At 28.3% G+C, this 19,337-nt stretch overlaps 9 protein-coding genes across 9 annotated transcripts; 4 read left to right on the plus strand and 5 right to left on the minus strand.

Annotated features, from left to right (window-relative positions):
* Positions 1–103: 103 nt before the first annotated feature.
* BN7_165 (CoA-binding protein) lies at positions 104–553 on the plus strand (the record flags this gene model as incomplete). The annotated part of the gene is made up of 1 exon (XM_011279196.1): positions 104–553. The coding sequence occupies one exon, from the start codon at positions 104–106 to the stop codon at positions 551–553; it is 450 nt and encodes a 149-aa protein (XP_011277498.1).
* Positions 554–665: 112 nt separating this feature from the next.
* On the minus strand, positions 666–1,695 carry BN7_166 (uncharacterized protein; the record flags this gene model as incomplete). The annotated part of the gene is made up of 2 exons (XM_011279197.1): positions 666–1,445; positions 1,588–1,695. The coding sequence occupies 2 exons, from the start codon at positions 1,693–1,695 to the stop codon at positions 666–668; spliced, it is 888 nt and encodes a 295-aa protein (XP_011277499.1).
* A 256-nt stretch (positions 1,696–1,951) lies between these two features.
* NGK1 (hexokinase) lies at positions 1,952–3,424 on the minus strand (the record flags this gene model as incomplete). Its single annotated transcript, XM_011279198.1, has 1 exon — positions 1,952–3,424. The coding sequence occupies one exon, from the start codon at positions 3,422–3,424 to the stop codon at positions 1,952–1,954; it is 1,473 nt and encodes a 490-aa protein (XP_011277500.1).
* Positions 3,425–4,431: 1,007 nt separating this feature from the next.
* GSR1 (Gsr1p) lies at positions 4,432–5,028 on the minus strand (the record flags this gene model as incomplete). Its single annotated transcript, XM_011279199.1, has 1 exon — positions 4,432–5,028. One exon carries the CDS (start codon positions 5,026–5,028, stop codon positions 4,432–4,434), a length of 597 nt encoding a protein of 198 aa, XP_011277501.1.
* Positions 5,029–6,035: 1,007 nt separating this feature from the next.
* Positions 6,036–7,748, minus strand: LCB1 (serine C-palmitoyltransferase LCB1; the record flags this gene model as incomplete). Its single annotated transcript, XM_011279200.1, has 1 exon — positions 6,036–7,748. The coding sequence occupies one exon, from the start codon at positions 7,746–7,748 to the stop codon at positions 6,036–6,038; it is 1,713 nt and encodes a 570-aa protein (XP_011277502.1).
* An 824-nt stretch (positions 7,749–8,572) lies between these two features.
* MPC2 (mitochondrial pyruvate carrier) lies at positions 8,573–9,157 on the plus strand (the record flags this gene model as incomplete). Its single annotated transcript, XM_011279201.1, has 2 exons — positions 8,573–8,635; positions 8,807–9,157. 2 exons carry the CDS (start codon positions 8,573–8,575, stop codon positions 9,155–9,157), a joined length of 414 nt encoding a protein of 137 aa, XP_011277503.1.
* A 48-nt stretch (positions 9,158–9,205) lies between these two features.
* On the minus strand, positions 9,206–9,880 carry BN7_171 (uncharacterized protein; the record flags this gene model as incomplete). The annotated part of the gene is made up of 1 exon (XM_011279202.1): positions 9,206–9,880. One exon carries the CDS (start codon positions 9,878–9,880, stop codon positions 9,206–9,208), a length of 675 nt encoding a protein of 224 aa, XP_011277504.1.
* Positions 9,881–10,067: 187 nt separating this feature from the next.
* Positions 10,068–11,783, plus strand: CDC23 (anaphase promoting complex subunit CDC23; the record flags this gene model as incomplete). The annotated part of the gene is made up of 1 exon (XM_011279203.1): positions 10,068–11,783. The coding sequence occupies one exon, from the start codon at positions 10,068–10,070 to the stop codon at positions 11,781–11,783; it is 1,716 nt and encodes a 571-aa protein (XP_011277505.1).
* Positions 11,784–12,162: 379 nt separating this feature from the next.
* On the plus strand, positions 12,163–19,275 carry PRP8 (U4/U6-U5 snRNP complex subunit PRP8; the record flags this gene model as incomplete). The annotated part of the gene is made up of 1 exon (XM_011279204.1): positions 12,163–19,275. One exon carries the CDS (start codon positions 12,163–12,165, stop codon positions 19,273–19,275), a length of 7,113 nt encoding a protein of 2,370 aa, XP_011277506.1.
* Between the last annotated feature and the right edge of the window lie 62 nt (positions 19,276–19,337).

Here is a 19,337-nt window from a genome sequence, read left to right on the forward strand (position 1 = left end):
TATATCGCAACTTTGCCATTTAAGACCGAAAAGTATAAAAAATCACATCTGGGGATAAATTTTGGCCACAAGAAACAATAAAATACAACAACATATCATTACAATGTCAATTAAAAACTTCTTTAGCGCAGCAAGAGTATACGCAGTTGTCGGTGCCACCCCAAATGAAACAAAATTTGGATATAAAGTATTCAATTGGTATTTAGCTCGTGAATTACCAGTTATTCCAGTTCATCCATCAGCAACTCATATTCTTCATGTTCCAACATCACAAGATATTGCATTAGCTATTAAAAGAGCCAATGAAGAATATCCAAATAATGATGGGATTAGTATTTCATTTATAACACCTCCAAAAGTATCAGAAAGTGTATTGAATGAAATTGAAACAAAACAATTAAAAGATCAAATTAAAGGGGTTTGGTTTCAACCTGGTGCTTATAATGAAGAAGTCTTGGGTGTTGCTAGACATTTAGGAATTGATCCTATTGTGGAAAATGGAGATTGTATTTTGGTTAGTGGTGATTCTTATTCTGTTAAATCAAGTCTATAACTCTACAAAGGTTTAATGCACATATTGAATATATCATTCTATTAATAAGCTTTCATATAAAACATCATGTAGAGTCGTTAATATTTGTACTAAATAATTTCAATTTTTCTGTTCAATAAATAGGGTCTTTAAGCATTTTTTTAATGAATGCCTTCCAACTATCATTATTACCATGTGAAGTTGATATTGTATAAGGAAATGGGAATAATTCAGTTGAAGTTATAACTGGAATATGATCTTTATATTCATCACATTGTTCACTAATTTCCCATAAAGTTTGTTCAAATTGTAATTTTAAATTTTCAATTAATTGTGAATGATCAGTATTTATTGATTTTGAAATAACTCTTATATTTAAAATCCAAGTTTCCCAATTAATTTCTTCTTCAGTTTTACCAAACCATGTTGGTTTTTTCAATTTTTTACGTTCATAAAATTTAACAGCAATTTGACCAAATTTTATATTATTATTTTGATTTGTATTTGTATTTGATGAATTAGAATTTATATTTGATCTTCTTGATGATATTGTATGTAATGTTGAACCTGTTGTAGGTACTGAACTTGGAGATTTTATTGAATTAATTTTCCCACTAGGACCACCTAATCCACCAAGACTATGTAATGAAGAAGCCAATGGATCATTATTATCTATATCTGATAATGGTTGAATAGGATCAGGATCTGAAAATTTGATATTTGCATAAGGATTTGAATTATTTGTTATACTTGAACTCAGTGTAAATGGTTTTGCACCAGGTGAACCTAATGGAGTTGAAGTAACTGAAGCTGAAGACAGTATAGGTGTTGAAATGTCCGAGTCTATTCTAGATAATAATTGATCAATTTTGGATTCAATTTCATTATCAAGTTCTAATGATTCAAAATATGGCTAAAACTCTTGTTAGTACACAAACACACAAACAAAGCACACTTAAAAATACTCACATAAGGTACATCCAGAAACTCAGCACTTTTAGGCTCTATTGATCCAAATGTTCTATAGAAGAATATGGTACATATAAGACCTTTACCAATATATTAGTATTCAATTTAACATCTTCATCAAATGACAATAACTCACTTTTGACAGCATCATGAACGTGTTGTCGATCAGCTGTCAAATCAAAACTGTGTTCCATTATGATAATCTAATATCACTCATGAATCTGAAATAGTTTGAAATGAATTTAAGAAAGAATTAAAACAGCGGTAATAATATATTGATTTTAAATTGATGATGTTGAACTTGTTTTTTGGTTTTGTTATAAAAATTGTTTATATGCGTTTCAAATATACTGGGGGTTTAAAGAAATTCGCGGGTATTTAAGAGTATAACTAAAATCGTCTATTCATTAATAAATTAATTGTTTATCTATATGAAATTGTTGATGAATTCTATGCAATATGGGTATTGATACAGACTGAAACAGCAGCACCGATCAACGAACTATGTTCAATATGGTTTAAATGGATGGTATTATGTGAATATTTTGAAATTTTGGATTGTAATTCTTTGCAATGATATAAAAATGAACCAATATAATTTACATTTATAATTGATTGATCTTGTTGATGAACAAATTTTGATAATGATAAGATTGATTGTGAAACATAGATTGCAGTTCTTTCTAATAAAATATCAATTATTGATTGGAAAATCATAATTTCTTCATCTTTAAAATTAATATTGAAATTTGTTAATAAATTTGATTGAATTTCTTGATATGATAATGATGAATCAAATGAACATATGAATTTACCATGTAATCCAAATGGTTCATTAATTATGGATTGCAATGGTATTGAATCTGTGATATGATTGTTTTGTAATAAATCCAAGATTATTAATCTTAAAATTTCAGAAACATATCTTCCAGAACTTAAAAATTCTAAAGGCATGAAAACACCATTTTCATTATTTGTTTCATTATGTATATATGGTATATTTGAGAAATTCTTCCATCTTGAATCTAATTGTTCATCATATTTTGTAATATTTTCAATTGGTAATTTTCCAAAAAATCCCAATTCAGTATTAATTAAATCATAATTTTTATTAATACAACTATTTAATCCTGTACCTAATATAAATGAGATTTGAGAATTAAAATCATGATTAATTAAACCTGATAAATTTACAGCTATAGAATCATTAATAATTGAATAAATTTTTGCATTAATTTGGAACTTGTTTCGGAAAATCGAAGTTATTAATTCATCTATACTTGCATTTTCAATTTCTTTTGAAATATGGAAACCTTTACCCATTGTTATTATTTGATTTTTTTTGTTTAATGGGAATGACCAAGTAATACCAATTTTCCATTCATCATCATTATTATGATCATCATCATATTCATTAATAATATCAATTGCTTTTAAAACTAAATTTTCGAAAAATTTCAAATCAATTAATTTTTCATCTTCATTTAATATCCATTGTTTTTGAATTTGTATTGGAGATTCAGGAGTATCAAGATCAATAACACCAATTCTTATAGTTGAACCACCAATATCAATAACTAATGATTTCCCATTTATATCAGTCGTCTTATGATTAAATGTTTTTGGAATGTTAAAAATTGGAATCATTGATATTTGAGAATCTTTATATGCTTTTTCATAACTTTGTAAAAAATCTTGATGTATTTTATTTAATGGATTTGTTATTTGGAATTCATCTCTTAAATTTGAAATGAATTTTAAAGTATCTGAATTTATAAATGTTGACGATGATGATGATGTTGAATTATTTAAAGTATCAGTTGATGAATTTAGTAATGAAATTTCAGAAACTTCCAAAAGATCATCTTTTAGCTGAGAGGAAGTTGGTGTTTCATACATAGAAGGTATCTCTGGTATGGACATTATATAAAAGAACCTCTTAATATGTCTAAATTATCGTTGAATCTGGGGAATACATATAAGAATGTTGAAAGCAAAAAAAAAGTTTATATACGACTCAAACTTCGCGCATAAATTTATACTTCTATTTCAGGAACAGAAAACAGAAAACAGCATTTGAACATGCAAAGAGACAGGAAATAAGCAGTCAGACTTGGATCTTCGATTGAATTGACAATTCTGTCACTTGTGATGATTCACAAGACCATGGATCCCATTGAGGGCTAGTCTATTTGTGCTGATGATAGTTTAGTTGATAAAGAAGAGTTCAGCCATTTTGTTTACTTTCTACTGTTTTGGAGGTTGTTAGACATCAACTGAAAAACTTTATAAAAATGGTATAAAAATGGTATAAAAATGGTATAAAAATGGTATAAAAATGGTATAAAAATGGTATAAAAACAACAGTTTAAACAGGATTCTTGGGTAGTCTTACTCTTCCCAGTGCCCAGTATAACCTAGTATCTAGCACCTAGTACCCACTGAAGGCTGTGAATGTGACACTGCTCTTTGATTAACTTGTACCTTGTCGATCTTATTCGTTTCAATTTTGTTACGCGATAAAACATTTTAGGAAAAAACAACAAACGAAAAACGAAAAACGAAAAACGAATAATTTCGCAAATTTTGAAAAACAGACGTGCTCTAAACTACGGAACCATAGTTAAGCTAGGTAATTATAATAAAACATCAATATTGTAGATTGGAAAATTTATAAAAATTGGTACTATAACTTCCTTTAAATCATATATACCTAATAGAATTGAAATAATGTAATTCTTTAAATCTCTTTAACCTATAGTTTTATAACACATAATTTATATATTTAATACCCGATCACAACCAAATCCGAGGAAAAAACTTCAAACCCCCTTATAATTAATAGATTTGATGATATTTGAGTACTATCATATAAAGCTCTTCATATATATATATTGTTCATTTAAATCATAATCTTATCAGTAATCAGTTTATTTCTTCTTTCTACCAAATAAACCTTTCTTCTTTTTACCTTCAGCTTTTTTAATAGCAGGAGCTTCATAAACACCTTGTTCAAAAGCTTGTTGATCACCTGAAAAATTATGAATTGGAGCTGAATTTGAACCTTGACCATAACCTGAAGAAATACCAGCTGGATTTGAACCATAAGGATTATCACCAAATCTTGGGAAATCATTACGAACTCTAAAACCTAAAGAATCAGATTCTAAACGATCTTTATAAGATAAATCACCAGTTATTGAATATTCAAAACCTCTTATAGTATCTAAAGGTCTTTCATCTCTTGATCTTGTTGGATTAGAAATATCTGGTTGATTTATAACTTTACCGAAAACATCATATAATCCACCATTTTGTGCCATCATGTTATAACTTTGTCTTTGTTGTTCTTGACCTTGAACTTCTTCAAAAGGTTGAGCTTCTTGAACAGCTTGTAAAATCGGATCATGAACAGAACCGGTACGGACCTTATAATTACGTTCATCATCTTTTGTAAGTTGAACTTTTGCACCTCCAGAACCTCCAGAACCTTGTGAAGCGTTTGAATCTTTTCTAAATAATCCCATTTTTTAACTAATAAATTCTATTATAATATAATTTAAAACAATTTTAAAACAAACTTTATAACGGATAAGTTTTATACCCTAGTTATGGCCGAATAAACTTGTAGTACTAATAATTTCTTTACTCCAGCTGTATTATATAATCCGTACTGCGTTGTTAAGTGAACGACTAGTATCAGCTGCGTGTAATATAAATCCTTAAAGAAAGCGAATGATCAAACTTGAGAAGAATAATGTAACTTGATAATCAAAGAGTTGAATATATGAGAATAATTTAAATATAAAATAAAAGTTATTTTCATTTATCTTTAAATGAAAAAAATTAAATCATCCCCTTTGTAAAAGTTTAAACTTCTCTCAAAAATCATGGCACTGCCAGGCCAGAGACTATGAGACTATGAGACTACGATAGAGACTTTTGCATTATTGTTATAAAAATTTATAATTTTTTTGGCGTTTTTAAAGGGCCTAGGCTCAAATGATATCAAAAACATGGGACTTAAGATCAACAATCAACAAAAACTAAGCCAGCAGGCTCAGGGCTGATTCAACTTAAAGCTGTCAAGTCAAGTTTAGAACAGTAATTTACCTTTGATTAATGTACCTAAAACCAGAGACCTACAAAACAATATTGATATATTATTTTCTTGTTGATTTGTATATAGCCATGTTTAAAATAGTTGGTTAGTCTAATGACAAGAGTCACAATCTACTATGTGTATATATAGTGATTAGTCCCCAACCTTTAAACTGTATATATACTATATATATTTAATCCGGGGATGGATCTAGATTTATATAAGGTACGTACTCTTATCTATTGATGTTATGTTCTGATCGCATAAAGTCTATATACAATATCTCACTACAACAGGCTTATTAAATTAATTATGATTATATATTATTATTATAAATGGCTATTAAATACTTTATTAGATTCAAATGATATTATTATTATACAAATTACATCAAAGCATATGTAATTTCTTTATTCCTTATGACACTTTTGTTTAAATAACTTCTTCAGTTAATAATGATAATGATTCAACAGTTAAATTTTCAAAAACATCTAAAATTACTTTGGAAACAATTTTATAAACTTTTTCAATTTCATCCTTAGTAAAATCAACATTTGAATGAATTTTTAAATTTGGAATCAGAGGCAGAGCTTCTTGTTCAATTGTAAAAATTGATCTTGTTATTAAAATACCTTGTTTCTTGGATAAATTTATAATTTTTTGAAAAATTAAATTTTCATAATTAAATGATTCAACAAATTTATCAGAAATTCCTTTTTTATTTTTATATTCAATTTCTGATCCTTTACCTGTATAACTAATTGGGAAATTTAAAAGTTTTCTTAAATCTGAATTAATTTCAAAATGTAAAATTGGTGAAATTTCATTTGATATAATTTTTAAATATTTACTTAATTTTCTATCTTTATTAAATAAATTAAATAATTGATAATTATTTGATTGTAATTTTTTTACAATTGATGATTCACCCTGGGAATCTTGAGAATCAGTTAATAATCTTAATGCAACTGATGTAGCTCTTGCAACATAAGCAGGTAATGAAGCACTAAAACAATAAGCCATTGAACCAATTCTTTGATGATAAGTCATAACTTTATCACCAATACAAAAAGCACCTGAAGAAGAGAATGAATTAGCCATTGAACTTATAGTTACATCAATTTCTGATCTTTTAATATTATAATGTTCAGCTAAACCTTTACCAGATTTACCTAAAACACCTAAAGATAAAGATTCATCCAAAAATAATCTAAATTTAAATTTTTTCTTTAATTCAATTAATCTTGGTAAATATGGTGAATCACCTTTATTTGCAAAAATACCTTCAGTAACAATAAATTTTCTTGAAATTGGTTTTTCAAATTTAAAAATATTTTTTTGTAAATCAATTAAAATTTCTTCTAAATGATCCAAATCATTATGATTAAACCAATAAATTTCACATCTTGATAATTGTAAAGCTTTTTGAATTGCAACATTTGATGAAGCATCAGCAATAACAAAATCACCTCTTTTTAAAAAACTTGGTAAAACTGAACCTGCAGTACAAAAATCTTGACCATATAATACAGCACCACCAACTTCGAAAAATTTTGCTAAATCATTTTCTAATTTAATATGAATATCTTGATTACCATAAAAATTTGGTGGACCACAAGCACCAACACCATTACTATGAATAATTTTTTTACATTCATTTTTAACAATTGGATTAATACCAAAATTTAAAAAATTTGAAGAAGCAAAATTTAAAAAGTCACCTTCTTCACCAACTAGGTTCACTTTAGTATCTATTGGACCTTTAACAATTGGAATTGAATTTAATTGCCATTGTTCCTTTGGACTAATATCCAAAACTAAAGGTTCCGGCATCCAATCATCAATTAATTCATCAATTTCAGAATTTTTCAATTTAATATGATCTTTTTTAGATCTTTCATATTTTGCTGTAGTAAAATATCTAATTGCAAAAATAAATAAAGCAATTTCAAATAAAGTTCTAATTGGATCATTTTTATGAGAAGATTTTATATAACGAACTAAAATTGAACCACCAGGTATTAATTCAATATAATTTAATATAATGAATAAATAACGAGAAACAACATCAGAAGTTGTATTCCAAATATCTTGTAATGCAATTGTTGTTGTTGAAGTTGTTATAGTTGTAGCAGTGACGTTCATTATGGTGAGTTGATGAGTAGTGAATAAATAAACAAATCAAATGTAATGGAATATAACAATGTTTTATAAGATCTTTTATCTTGATCTTTAAATCTCTTTGATATGAATTTATTTGTTTGAAATTGTTTTTGTATTTGTTACTTTCACAGTTGAAATTTTGCTTGTTTGAACAAAGGTAAATTTTCGTAATAGAAGAAACACGTCAAATACCAATTTTTGCTAATATACTCAAAATGACAATGAGTTATTCCAATACCAACTGATGAAACTAAATCTAATTGATAACCAAGAATCAATAATTAACAATTCCAATGATTTAAATTTGAAAGTATATTTCCAAAACTAAAAACAATTGAACAAAGTTGAAATTACTTGATATCCCTGTCAAATTTCATCAAAGTTTTTGTTTTTGTTTGTTTGTTCTCAATTTGTTTTGTTCCCCTAAAAATTAAAAATTGAGAAAAATAAAAAAATAAAAAAAAATGGAAATTTAAACAAGGGGAAAAGTCACGTTCTGCTACATGTGATATTACAATACAAATAAAAATCATTCATTGTTACCACATTGGGAAGTCAACATTGTGATTGTTTGAATTTACCGTTCCGTAGACAGAGTTCAGTGAAACACAGTTACAACTTAGGCAGAGTACTTAGACAGAGCCCTGCCTAAGTCCTCCCTAGCTAATATCCCCCCACATATTTGGAGTGTAGCAGTCCGAGTGGATGAATCGATTTGAATTAAATTTTATTCAATTACATTAAAGTAATTGTAAACAACAAATAACACTAATATCATACAATTAATATCAATTATATAACACAACATGTCTTCAGCTTTTATTAGATTCTTGAATTCAGAAACAGGTCCAAAGACTGTGCATTTTTGGGTATGTTAATTATTTTCATTATATATCTATCAATTGGATCCAATAAGAATTTGATTTTTTTTTCTATAGTATAGGGAAACTATAAGAGATGAAAGATAAGATAAAAGATCATACCATTAAATCACCATTGTTTATAATATATATAATATAGTACAATACTAACAATAATAGGCCCCTGTCTTAAAATGGTCATTAGTCGTTGCTGGTATTTCTGATATTAATAGACCAATTGAAAAAGTTTCAGGTACACAAAATTTATCATTATTAGCAACTGGTGTTATATGGACAAGATGGTCATTTGTTATTAAACCAAAAAATTATTTATTAGCAAGTGTAAATTTTTTTCTTTCTGGTACTGCTGGTTATCAAATTAGTAGATTAATTAATTATAGAAATCAACAAGGTGATTCTCCAAGTGAAATTTTTAAATATATTGTTAATGGTCCAAAAGATGAAACAAAAGATGTTGCACCAGGTGCTAATGTAAATAAAATTGATGAAAAAGTTGTAACAAAAGCTTAATATTTACATTTAATTTAATATATATTCTATGATATTCATAATTGTATATTATATCTCTAAATTCTCAGTCTTTTTAACTAATTGAATTTTTTTATTCATATTTTCTAAATCAATATTAAAAAATTTCTTTAAATCTCTTTCTCTATTACTCCAAATTTCAAATGATTTCTCCTTGTTTTTAATATTTGGTTCATAAATTTTTTCATTTATAACTTGAATTTTAAATCTTTTAAATTTTTCTAATTCAATTAATTTTAATAATTGTTGTTTATTTAAATCTAATGATAATTCTTGTTTTGAACCTGATTCATCTTGTGATAATTCAAAAGGAGTTATTTCATCAATATCATTATTTAATTCACTTATACTTTGATTTTTAATATATTGATCATAAATTAATTCTAAATTTGGTTGAATTTTATCAAATGAATCCATATGAATCTTGATAATTTTATTTAATTCTTCACGATATTTTAATTGATATGTTTTTTCATTTTGATATATTTGAGAATTTAATTTATTTATAAGGATAGGTTCATTAATTATGGTATTATATATATCTTGTGCTTGTTGTTCATCATCTAATTGATAAAATTTAATTAAATTTTCAATTGTTTCCAAAGATTTATTAAAACTTTTTTCTAAATTTTCTAATTCTTCACTTAAAATTGTTATCGCAGTGTCATTTTCATTGACATCTGAACCGATTTGTAAAAAACTCATTTTAAATTTGATTTTGATTTTTGTTTACCGCTGTGTTTACCGCTGTGTTTAAAAATTGAAGGATTTGTTTTTTTATATTTGAATATTCGCGTAATTTTGATTGTTTTGATTTCAATTGAATAAACAAAAAAGTGTATTAAACTAGATCAGATCAGATCAAAGTGGTTCAAAGGAATAACTGATTACAATGAACGAAATCAATCAACTCAGATCACACTTACGCAGTTCCATTTCTACACTATCAAGTTTAAAATTATATCAAGCCGCTAAATGGTCTGCTGAAGCTTTAAATGGTATGAAAATTGATGATGATGAAGAAAGTGATGTTGATTTAATACAAGATGAGGAAACAACTCCAATACCCACAATATATCAAATCAGATTAAATTCAAAAGATCATGACCAGTTTGAATTAGCTAAAACTTATTTTGATTGTAAAGAATTTGATCGTTGTTATACAATTTTAAAAAATTCAACAAATTCAAATTGTATTTTTTTAAAATTATATTCTTTATTAATTTCTGGTGATTTAAAAAGAGAACAAGAAAGTGAAGGTGCTCTTGGTTCAAATGATTTAAACTCTTCAAATAAAAGTATTCCAATAATATTGAAAGAAATTGAATCACTTTTCAATAAGGATAAATCATATAAAAAAAACCCTTTTATAAATTATCTTTATGGTATTACTTTATTAAAACAAAAATCCACAAGTTTAGCACAAGATGCATTAATTACAAGTTTAAAACAATTTCCTTTCAATTGGAGTTGTTGGTTAGAATTAATTCATTCAATTTCAAATATTGATGAAGCTTTAAACATTTTCCAAAATTTAGAATCTTTTTTCCATCAATCATTCCCTAATTCAACAAAATTCAGTGAATTAATAATGATTAAATTAGGTAAATTAAATTGTTTACAAGAATTTTTCCAACAAACTCCAGAATTATATAATCAATTAAATGAATTATTAGAAATTTTCCCAATTTTTTCATTTATAAAAATTCAAAAAGCTTTAATTTCATATCATGCATTAGAATATACAGAATGTGAATTAATATTTGATGATATATTAACAAATGATCCTTTAAGATTAGATGATATGGATTTATATTCAAATATTCTTTATGTTATGCAAAAAAGATCAAAATTATCTTATTTAGCTCAATTAGCTTGTTCAATTGATAAATTTAGACCTGAAACTTGTTGTATTGTGGCAAATTATTATTCTTTAAAATTTGAACATGAAAAAGCCATAATGTATTATAGACGTGCTTTAGTTTTAAATAGAAATTGTCTTTCAGCTTGGACTTTAATGGGTCATGAATTTGTTGAATTGAAAAATACTCATGCTGCTATTGAATCTTATAGACGTGCCGTGGATACAAATCAAAAAGACTTTAAAGCTTGGTATGGTTTAGGTCAAGCTTATGAAATTTTAGATATGCATCTGTATTCATTATATTATTATCAAAAAGCATGTTATTTAAAACCTTTAGATTCAAGAATTTGGCAAGCTTTAGGTAATTGTTATGATAAATTATCAAAATTTAAAGATTCAATAAAATGTTATAAAAAATCATTATTTTTAAATAATAATTCAGAAATTTCAAAAGATGTTACAATTTTATTTAGAATTGCCAAAATTTTTGAAAATTTAAATGAATTATCAAATTGTTATGAATTTATGAAACAAGTATTAAATGAAGAATTAGAAAATAATCAAAAAAATGATCTTACATCTCAAGCAAGATTATGGTTAGCTAAATATGAACAAAATTTAGGAAATTGGGAAAATGCTTATTTTTATGCAATGGATATGAATAGTGGTACATCTCAAGAAATTGAAGAAGCTAAAATGATTGCAAGAGAAGCGAAAAATAAAATGAATGGGATTACAAGGTAATCATATATAATATAGCTAGACTTTAATGAATATAACGTAACCTAATTTAAATTTCAATGTTGGTCTTAATTTTGTATGTAGTTTATATGATGGTGTTTGGATGTTAATATTGTTCGCGATTTTTTTTTCTTCACGGTAAAAAGTTTATGTACTATACAAAAATTCATATATAAACAATAAAGATCTAGTATCAAACATACAATTTCATTTAATCAACAACTCATCAATCATAACTAAAAATCATTCAAGATCCAATATTCAACTCAATTAATCAGAAATAGCAAATAAAAGCTATAAATTGTTAATAATTTCTGACTATATTATATTAAAATTAAAAAAGTATTATATATTGGATTCAATAATTGAATATTAAGTTATAATGAGTGATTTGCCTCCACCACCTGGATGGCAACCTACACCACCACCACCTCCACCTCCAAGTAATGGTAATGGAGGATTCCCACCACCACCACCTCCTCCATCTGGTAATGGATTTCCTTTACCACCTCCACCACCTCCCCCACCATCATCAAAACCACCAGCTCCACCAACATCATCATCATCATTTAATAAAGAAGAATTAGATATTAAGAAACGTAAATGGTTACAATTACAGAAAAAACGTTATACAGAAGTTCGTTCTAAAACAGGTACATTTGTTCATCCACAAAAAGTTGATATGCCACCTGAACATTTACGTAAAATTATATTTGATCATGGTGATATGTCTTCAAAAAAATTTGCATCTGATAAACGTTCATTTTTAGGTTCATTAAAATATATGCCTCATGCTATATTAAAATTATTAGAAAATATGCCACAACCTTGGGAACAAACAAAAGAAGTTAAAGTTTTATATCATATTACTGGTGCTATAACTTTTGTTAATGAAATTCCAAGAGTTATTGAACCAATTTATACTGCACAATGGGCTTCAATGTGGATAATGATGAGACGTGAAAAAAGAGATAGACGTCATTTTAAAAGAATGAGATTCCCACCTTTTGATGATGAAGAACCTCCATTAGATTGGAATGAAAATTTACAAGATTTAGAACCTTTAGAATCTATTCAATTAGAATTGGATGAAGTTGATGATGAACATGTTATTGATTGGTTTTATGATTCAAAACCTTTGATTGATGAATTGGATTTTGTTAATGGTGAATCTTATAGAAAATGGAATTTAAATTTAAATCAAATGATTAATTTACATCGTTTATCAAATCCTTTATTATCTGATATTGTTAATAAAAATTATTTTTATCTTTTCGATAAAAGATCATTTTTCACTGCTAAAGCTTTAAATAATGCTATTCCTGGTGGTCCAAAATTTGAACCTTTATATAAAGATGTTGAAGAAGAAGATTTTAATGAATTTAATTCTATAGATAGAATAATTTTAAGAATACCAATAAGGACAGAATATAAAGTTGCATTCCCACATTTATACAATTCATATCCAAGATCAGTTTATATTCCATGGTATTCAGACCCAGTTAATTGTTATATTAAACCTGATGATCCAGATTTACCAGCATTTTATTTTGATCCATTATTAAATCCAATATCACCAAGATCAGTTTCAAATTTGAAAACAGATACTGAAAAAGATATCTTCAATGAAGAAACTGGTGAAGATTTAGATGATTTTACATTACCTTTGGATTTCAAACCATTTTTAGCTGATAAAGAAGTTGAACCTGATAATACAGCAAGTGCAATTGATTTATGGTGGGCACCTTATCCATTCAATCGTCGCTCTGGTAATACTAAACGTGCACAAGATGTTGCCCTGATTAAAAATTGGTATTTAGAACGTCCAGATCATGAATTACCTGTGAAGACCAGAGTCTCATATCAAAAATTATTGAAAACTCATGTTTTAAAGGAACTTCATAAAGCACCGTCATCAAATCATCGTAAAATTCATCTTTTGAAAAGTTTAAAAAATACAAAATATTTCCAAAGTACTACTATTGATTGGGTTGAAGCTGGTTTACAAGTTTGTCGTCAAGGTTTTAATATGTTGAATTTATTAATTCATCGTAAAGGTTTAACTTATTTACATCTTGATTATAATTTTAATTTAAAACCAACAAAAACTTTAACAACTAAAGAAAGAAAAAAATCAAGATTTGGTAATGCATTCCATTTAATGAGAGAAATTTTAAAAGTTATTAAACTTTTAGTTGATGCTCAAGTTCAATTCCGTCTTGGTAATGTTGATGCTTTCCAATTAGCTGATGGTATTTATTACATTTTAAATCATTTAGGTCAATTAACTGGTATTTATCGTTACAAGTATAAAGTCATGCATCAAATCCGTGCATGTAAAGATTTAAAACATGTTGTTTATTATAGATTTAATAATGTTATCGGTAAAGGTCCAGGTTGTGGGTTCTGGCAACCTGCATGGAGAGTTTGGTTATTTTTCCTTAGAGGTATTATTCCATTACTTGAAAGATGGTTAGGTAACTTATTAGCTCGTCAATTTGAAGGTCGTTCAAATGAAGTTGCTAAAACTGTTACAAAACAAAGAACCGATGCTTATTATGATTTAGAATTAAGAGCTGCTGTTATGAATGATATTTTAGATATGATTCCAGAAGGTATTAAACAAAATAAGGCTAAAACTATTTTACAACATTTGACTGAAGCTTGGAGATGTTGGAAAGCTAATATTCCTTGGAAAGTTCCTGGATTACCTGAACCAATAGAAAAAATTATAGAACGTTATGTAAAAGCTAAAGCTGATGGTTGGACTTCAGCTGCTCATTATAATAGAGATCGTATAAAACGTGGTGCTACTGTTGAGAAAACTGTTGCTAGAAAAAATTTGGGTCGTTTGACTAGATTATGGATCAAGAATGAACAAGAACGTCAACAAAATGTTGAAAAAGATGGTCCAGCAATTTCACCAAATGAAGCTACTACAATTTTCAGAACAATGGTTAATTGGTTTGAAAGTAGAAATTTTGCACCAATCCCATTCCCACCTTTAAGTTATAAACATGATACAAAATTATTGGTTTTAGCTTTGGAAAATTTAAAGGAATCATATAATGCAAAAGGTCGTTTGAATGCTAGTCAAAGAGAAGAATTAGCTTTGATTGAACAAGCTTATGATAATCCACATGAATGTTTGAGTAGAATTAAGAAATTTTTATTAACTCAAAGGGTTTTCAAAGATGTTAGTATTGAATTATTAGATCAATACCATCAATTAACACCAGTTTATGAAGTTGATCCTCTTGAAAAAATTACAGATGCTTACCTTGATCAATATTTGTGGTATGAAGGTGATAAGAGACAATTATTTCCAAATTGGATCAAGCCAAGTGATGCCGAAATTCCACCATTACTTGTTTACAAATGGTGTCAAGGTATTAATAATTTGAATGACGTTTGGGATACATCAAAAGGTCAATCTAATGTTATGTTACAAACTTCTCTAAACAAGATTGCAGAGAAAGTTGATTTTACATTACTTAATAGATTGTTAAGATTGATTGTTGATTCAAATATTGCTGATTATATCACAGCTAAAAATAATATTGGTCTATCTTACAAAGATATGAGTCATGTTAATAAATATGGTTTAATCAGAGGTCTACAATTCTCATCTTTTGTCTTCCAATACTATGGTTTAGTTTTAGATTTGTTGATTTTAGGTCTTGATCGTGCTAGTGAACTTGCAGGTCCTGGAAATTCACCAAATGAGTTTTTACAATTCAAATCATTGGAACAAGAAACTTCAAGTCCAATAAGACTATATTCTCGTTACATTGATAAGATTCATATTTTTTTCAGATTTGAGGAAGAGGATGCTCAAGATTTGATTCAAGCATTCTTATCAGAAAATCCAGATCCAAACTTTGAAAATATCATTGGTTACAATAATCGTCGTTGTTGGCCAAGAGATAGTCGTATGAGATTGATGCGTCAAGATGTTAATCTTGGTAGAGCTGTTTTCTGGGAAATTCAAGGCCGCATTCCAAGAGCTTTAGCTACAGTTCAATGGGAAGATACACTTGCTTCGGTTTATAGTAAAGATAATCCAAACTTGTTATTCACTTTATGTGGATTTGAAATTAGAATATTACCAAAATCAAGAATGGAAGAAGTTACATCATCTACTGAAGGTGTTTGGGATTTAATTGATCAAAACACAAAACAACGTACTGCTAAGGCATTCCTTCAAGTTACAGAAGAAGAAATTGAAAAATTCCATAACCGTATTCGTCAAATTTTGATGTCTTCAGGATCTACAACATTCACAAAGATTGCAGGAAAATGGAATACTGCGTTAATGTCTTTATTTACATACTTCAGAGAGGCTGCAGTATCAACTGAAGCTCTTTTAGACGTTTTGGTTAAATGTGAAACTAAAATACAAACTCGTGTTAAAGTTGGTTTGAATTCTAAAATGCCTACTCGTTTTCCTCCAGCAGTTTTCTATACTCCAAAGGAATTGGGTGGTTTAGGTATGTTAAGTGCTTCACATATTTTGATTCCTGCATCAGATTTAAGTTGGTCTAAACAAACCGATGCTGGTATTACTCATTTCCGTTCTGGTATGTCACATCCTGAAGAAAAGATTATTCCAACAATTTTCAGATATATTACATCATGGGAGAACGAATTTTTGGATTCTCAAAGAGTTTGGGCTGATTATGCTATTAAGCGTCAAGAAGCTTTACAACAAAACCGTCGTTTGGCATTTGAAGAATTAGAAGGTTCATGGGATAGAGGTATTCCAAGAATTAGTACTTTGTTTCAAAAAGATCGTCACACTCTTGCTTATGATAAAGGTCATCGTATTCGTCGTGAATTCAAGCAATTTTCTTTAGCTCGTTTCAATCCATACTGGTGGACAAGTAGTCATCATGATGGTAAATTATGGAACTTGAACGCATATCGTACAGATGTTATCCAAGCATTAGGTGGTATTGAAACAATTTTGGAACATACGTTATTCAAAGCAACAGGTTTTGATTCATGGGAAGGTTTATTCTGGGAGAAAGCTAGTGGTTTTGAAGATTCATTGAAGTTCAAAAAATTGACAAATGCCCAAAGATCTGGTTTAAGTCAAATTCCAAATCGTCGTTTCACTTTGTGGTGGTCACCAACAATTAATCGTGCTAATGTTTATGTTGGTTTCTTAGTCCAATTAGATTTGACTGGTATTTTCTTACATGGTAAAATCCCAACTTTGAAGATTTCCTTGATTCAAATCTTCCGTGCTCATTTATGGCAAAAAATTCATGAAAGTGTTGTTTTTGATCTTTGTCAAGTTTTAGATGGTGAATTAGAAGTATTACAAATTGATAGTGTTCAAAAGGAGTCAATTCATCCACGTAAATCATACAAGATGAATTCATCAACAGCAGATATTACAATCAATGGTTCATACAGATGGGGTGCTAGTTCCCCTTCATTGCTCCATGATACAAATGATGATATGACTGTTACATCTAGTGATAAATTTTGGGTTGATGTTCAGTTGCGTTATGGTGATTATGACTCTCATGATATTTCACGTTATGTTCGTGCTAAGTTTTTGGATTATACAAATGATGATTTGTATCCATCACCAACAGGTGTTTTAGTTGGTATTGATTTGGCTTACAATATGTATGATGCTTATGGTTCCTGGTTCCCAGGTTTCAAACCTTTGATGCAAAGTGCAATGAAGACAATTATGAAAGCTAATCCATCATTATATGTTTTACGTGAACGTATTAGAAAAGGTCTTCAACTTTATCAAGCTCAACCACAACAGGCGTTTTTGAATTCCAACAATTATGCAGAACTTTTCAGTAATGATACACAACTTTTTATTGATGATACTAATGTTTATCGTGTTACTGTTCACAGAACTGTTGAAGGTAACTTGACTACAAAACCAATCAATGGTGCAATTTTCATTTTGAACCCAAAGACTGGTCAATTGTTCTTGAAAGTCATCCATACTTCAGTTTGGTCAGGTCAAAAACGTTTAGGTCAATTAGCTAAATGGAAGACAGCTGAAGAAGTTGCTGCTTTGATTCGTTCCTTACCAAGTGAAGAACAACCTAAACAATTGATTATCACAAGAAGATCAATGTTGGATCCATTAGAAGTGCATATGTTGGATTTTCCAAATATTTCAATCAGACCATCAGAATTGAGTTTACCATTTGCTGCTGCTTTGAAGATTGATAAATTACAAGATTTAGTTTTGAAAGCTACTGAACCTCAAATGGTGTTGTTTAACTTATATGATGATTGGTTGAAGTCTATTTCATCTTATACTGCATTCTCACGTTTGATCTTGTTGTTACGTGCATTAAATGTCAATACTGAACGCACTAAATTAATTTTACGTCCGGATAGCTCTGTCATTACTCAAGAACATCATATTTGGCCATCATTCACTGATAATCAATGGGTTGATGTTGAAACAAAACTACGTGACTTGATTTTGAATGATTATGGTAAGAAACATAATATCAATATTGCATCTTTAACTCAAGCTGAAATTAGAGATTTGATTTTAGGTCAAGATATCAAGGCACCTTCTGCTAAGAGACAAGAAATTGCAGAAATTGAAGGTCAAAATGAAGAAGCATTGACAGGTGTTAAAGTCAAGACTAGAAATGCTCACGGTGAAGAAATTGTTGCTCACGTTTCAAGTAATTATGAACAACAATCATTTACATCCAAAACTGAGTGGCGTAAATTGGCCATCTCAGCTTCTTTGTTACATATGCGTACCAAAAATATTTATGTTGCATCTGATGATTTTGTTGAAGATAAAACTACATACATCATGCCAAATAATATGTTGAAAAAATTCATTCAAATTTCAGATACAAGAACACAAATTGGTGGTTATATTTTTGGTTCATCACCTGCTGATAATGATAAGATCAAGGAAATAAAATCAATTGTTTTACCTCCACAAACAGGGTCCATAAATGCTTTACATTTAAGTAAGTTACAAGAGTCTAATTGGTTAGAAGGTCTAGAATTATTGGGCTGGATCCATACACAATCACAAGAATTCAATTATATGTCCGCAAGTGATGTTACAACTCATTCCAAATTATTTGATGATGAGAATACTGATCTGGTTGATATTGCTGTTTCATTGACTACTGGTTCTGTATCATTAAGCTGTTTCACTTTAACCCCTGAAGGTTATAAATGGGGTCGTCAAAATAAGAACATTGATATTGCACCAGAAGGATTCAAGCCAGAATTTGGTGATATTGGTCAGCTGATTTTATCAAGTAATATTATGGGTAATTTCTTAGTCCCAAGTACAAGTATTTGGAATTATTCTTTTATGGGAACCAGATTTAACCCTGAACTTGAATATGATTTAAAAATTGATATTCCAGTTGAATTTTACCATGAATTACACCGTCCAAATCATTTCATTGCTTTCAATGAGCTTGAACATAAGGTCAGCTTAGAGGCTGAACAAGAAGATGTTTTTGCCTAATAACGTCAATAATAATAGAAAAAAAAAACTGTATATTAAATAAAAAAAAAAAATGTACTATA

This window comes from Wickerhamomyces ciferrii, contig 00002, assembly GCF_000313485.1.
Source record: "Wickerhamomyces ciferrii WGS project CAIF00000000 data, strain NRRL Y-1031 F-60-10, contig 00002, whole genome shotgun sequence".
Lineage (NCBI taxonomy): Eukaryota > Fungi > Ascomycota > Saccharomycetes > Phaffomycetales > Wickerhamomycetaceae > Hansenula > Hansenula ciferrii.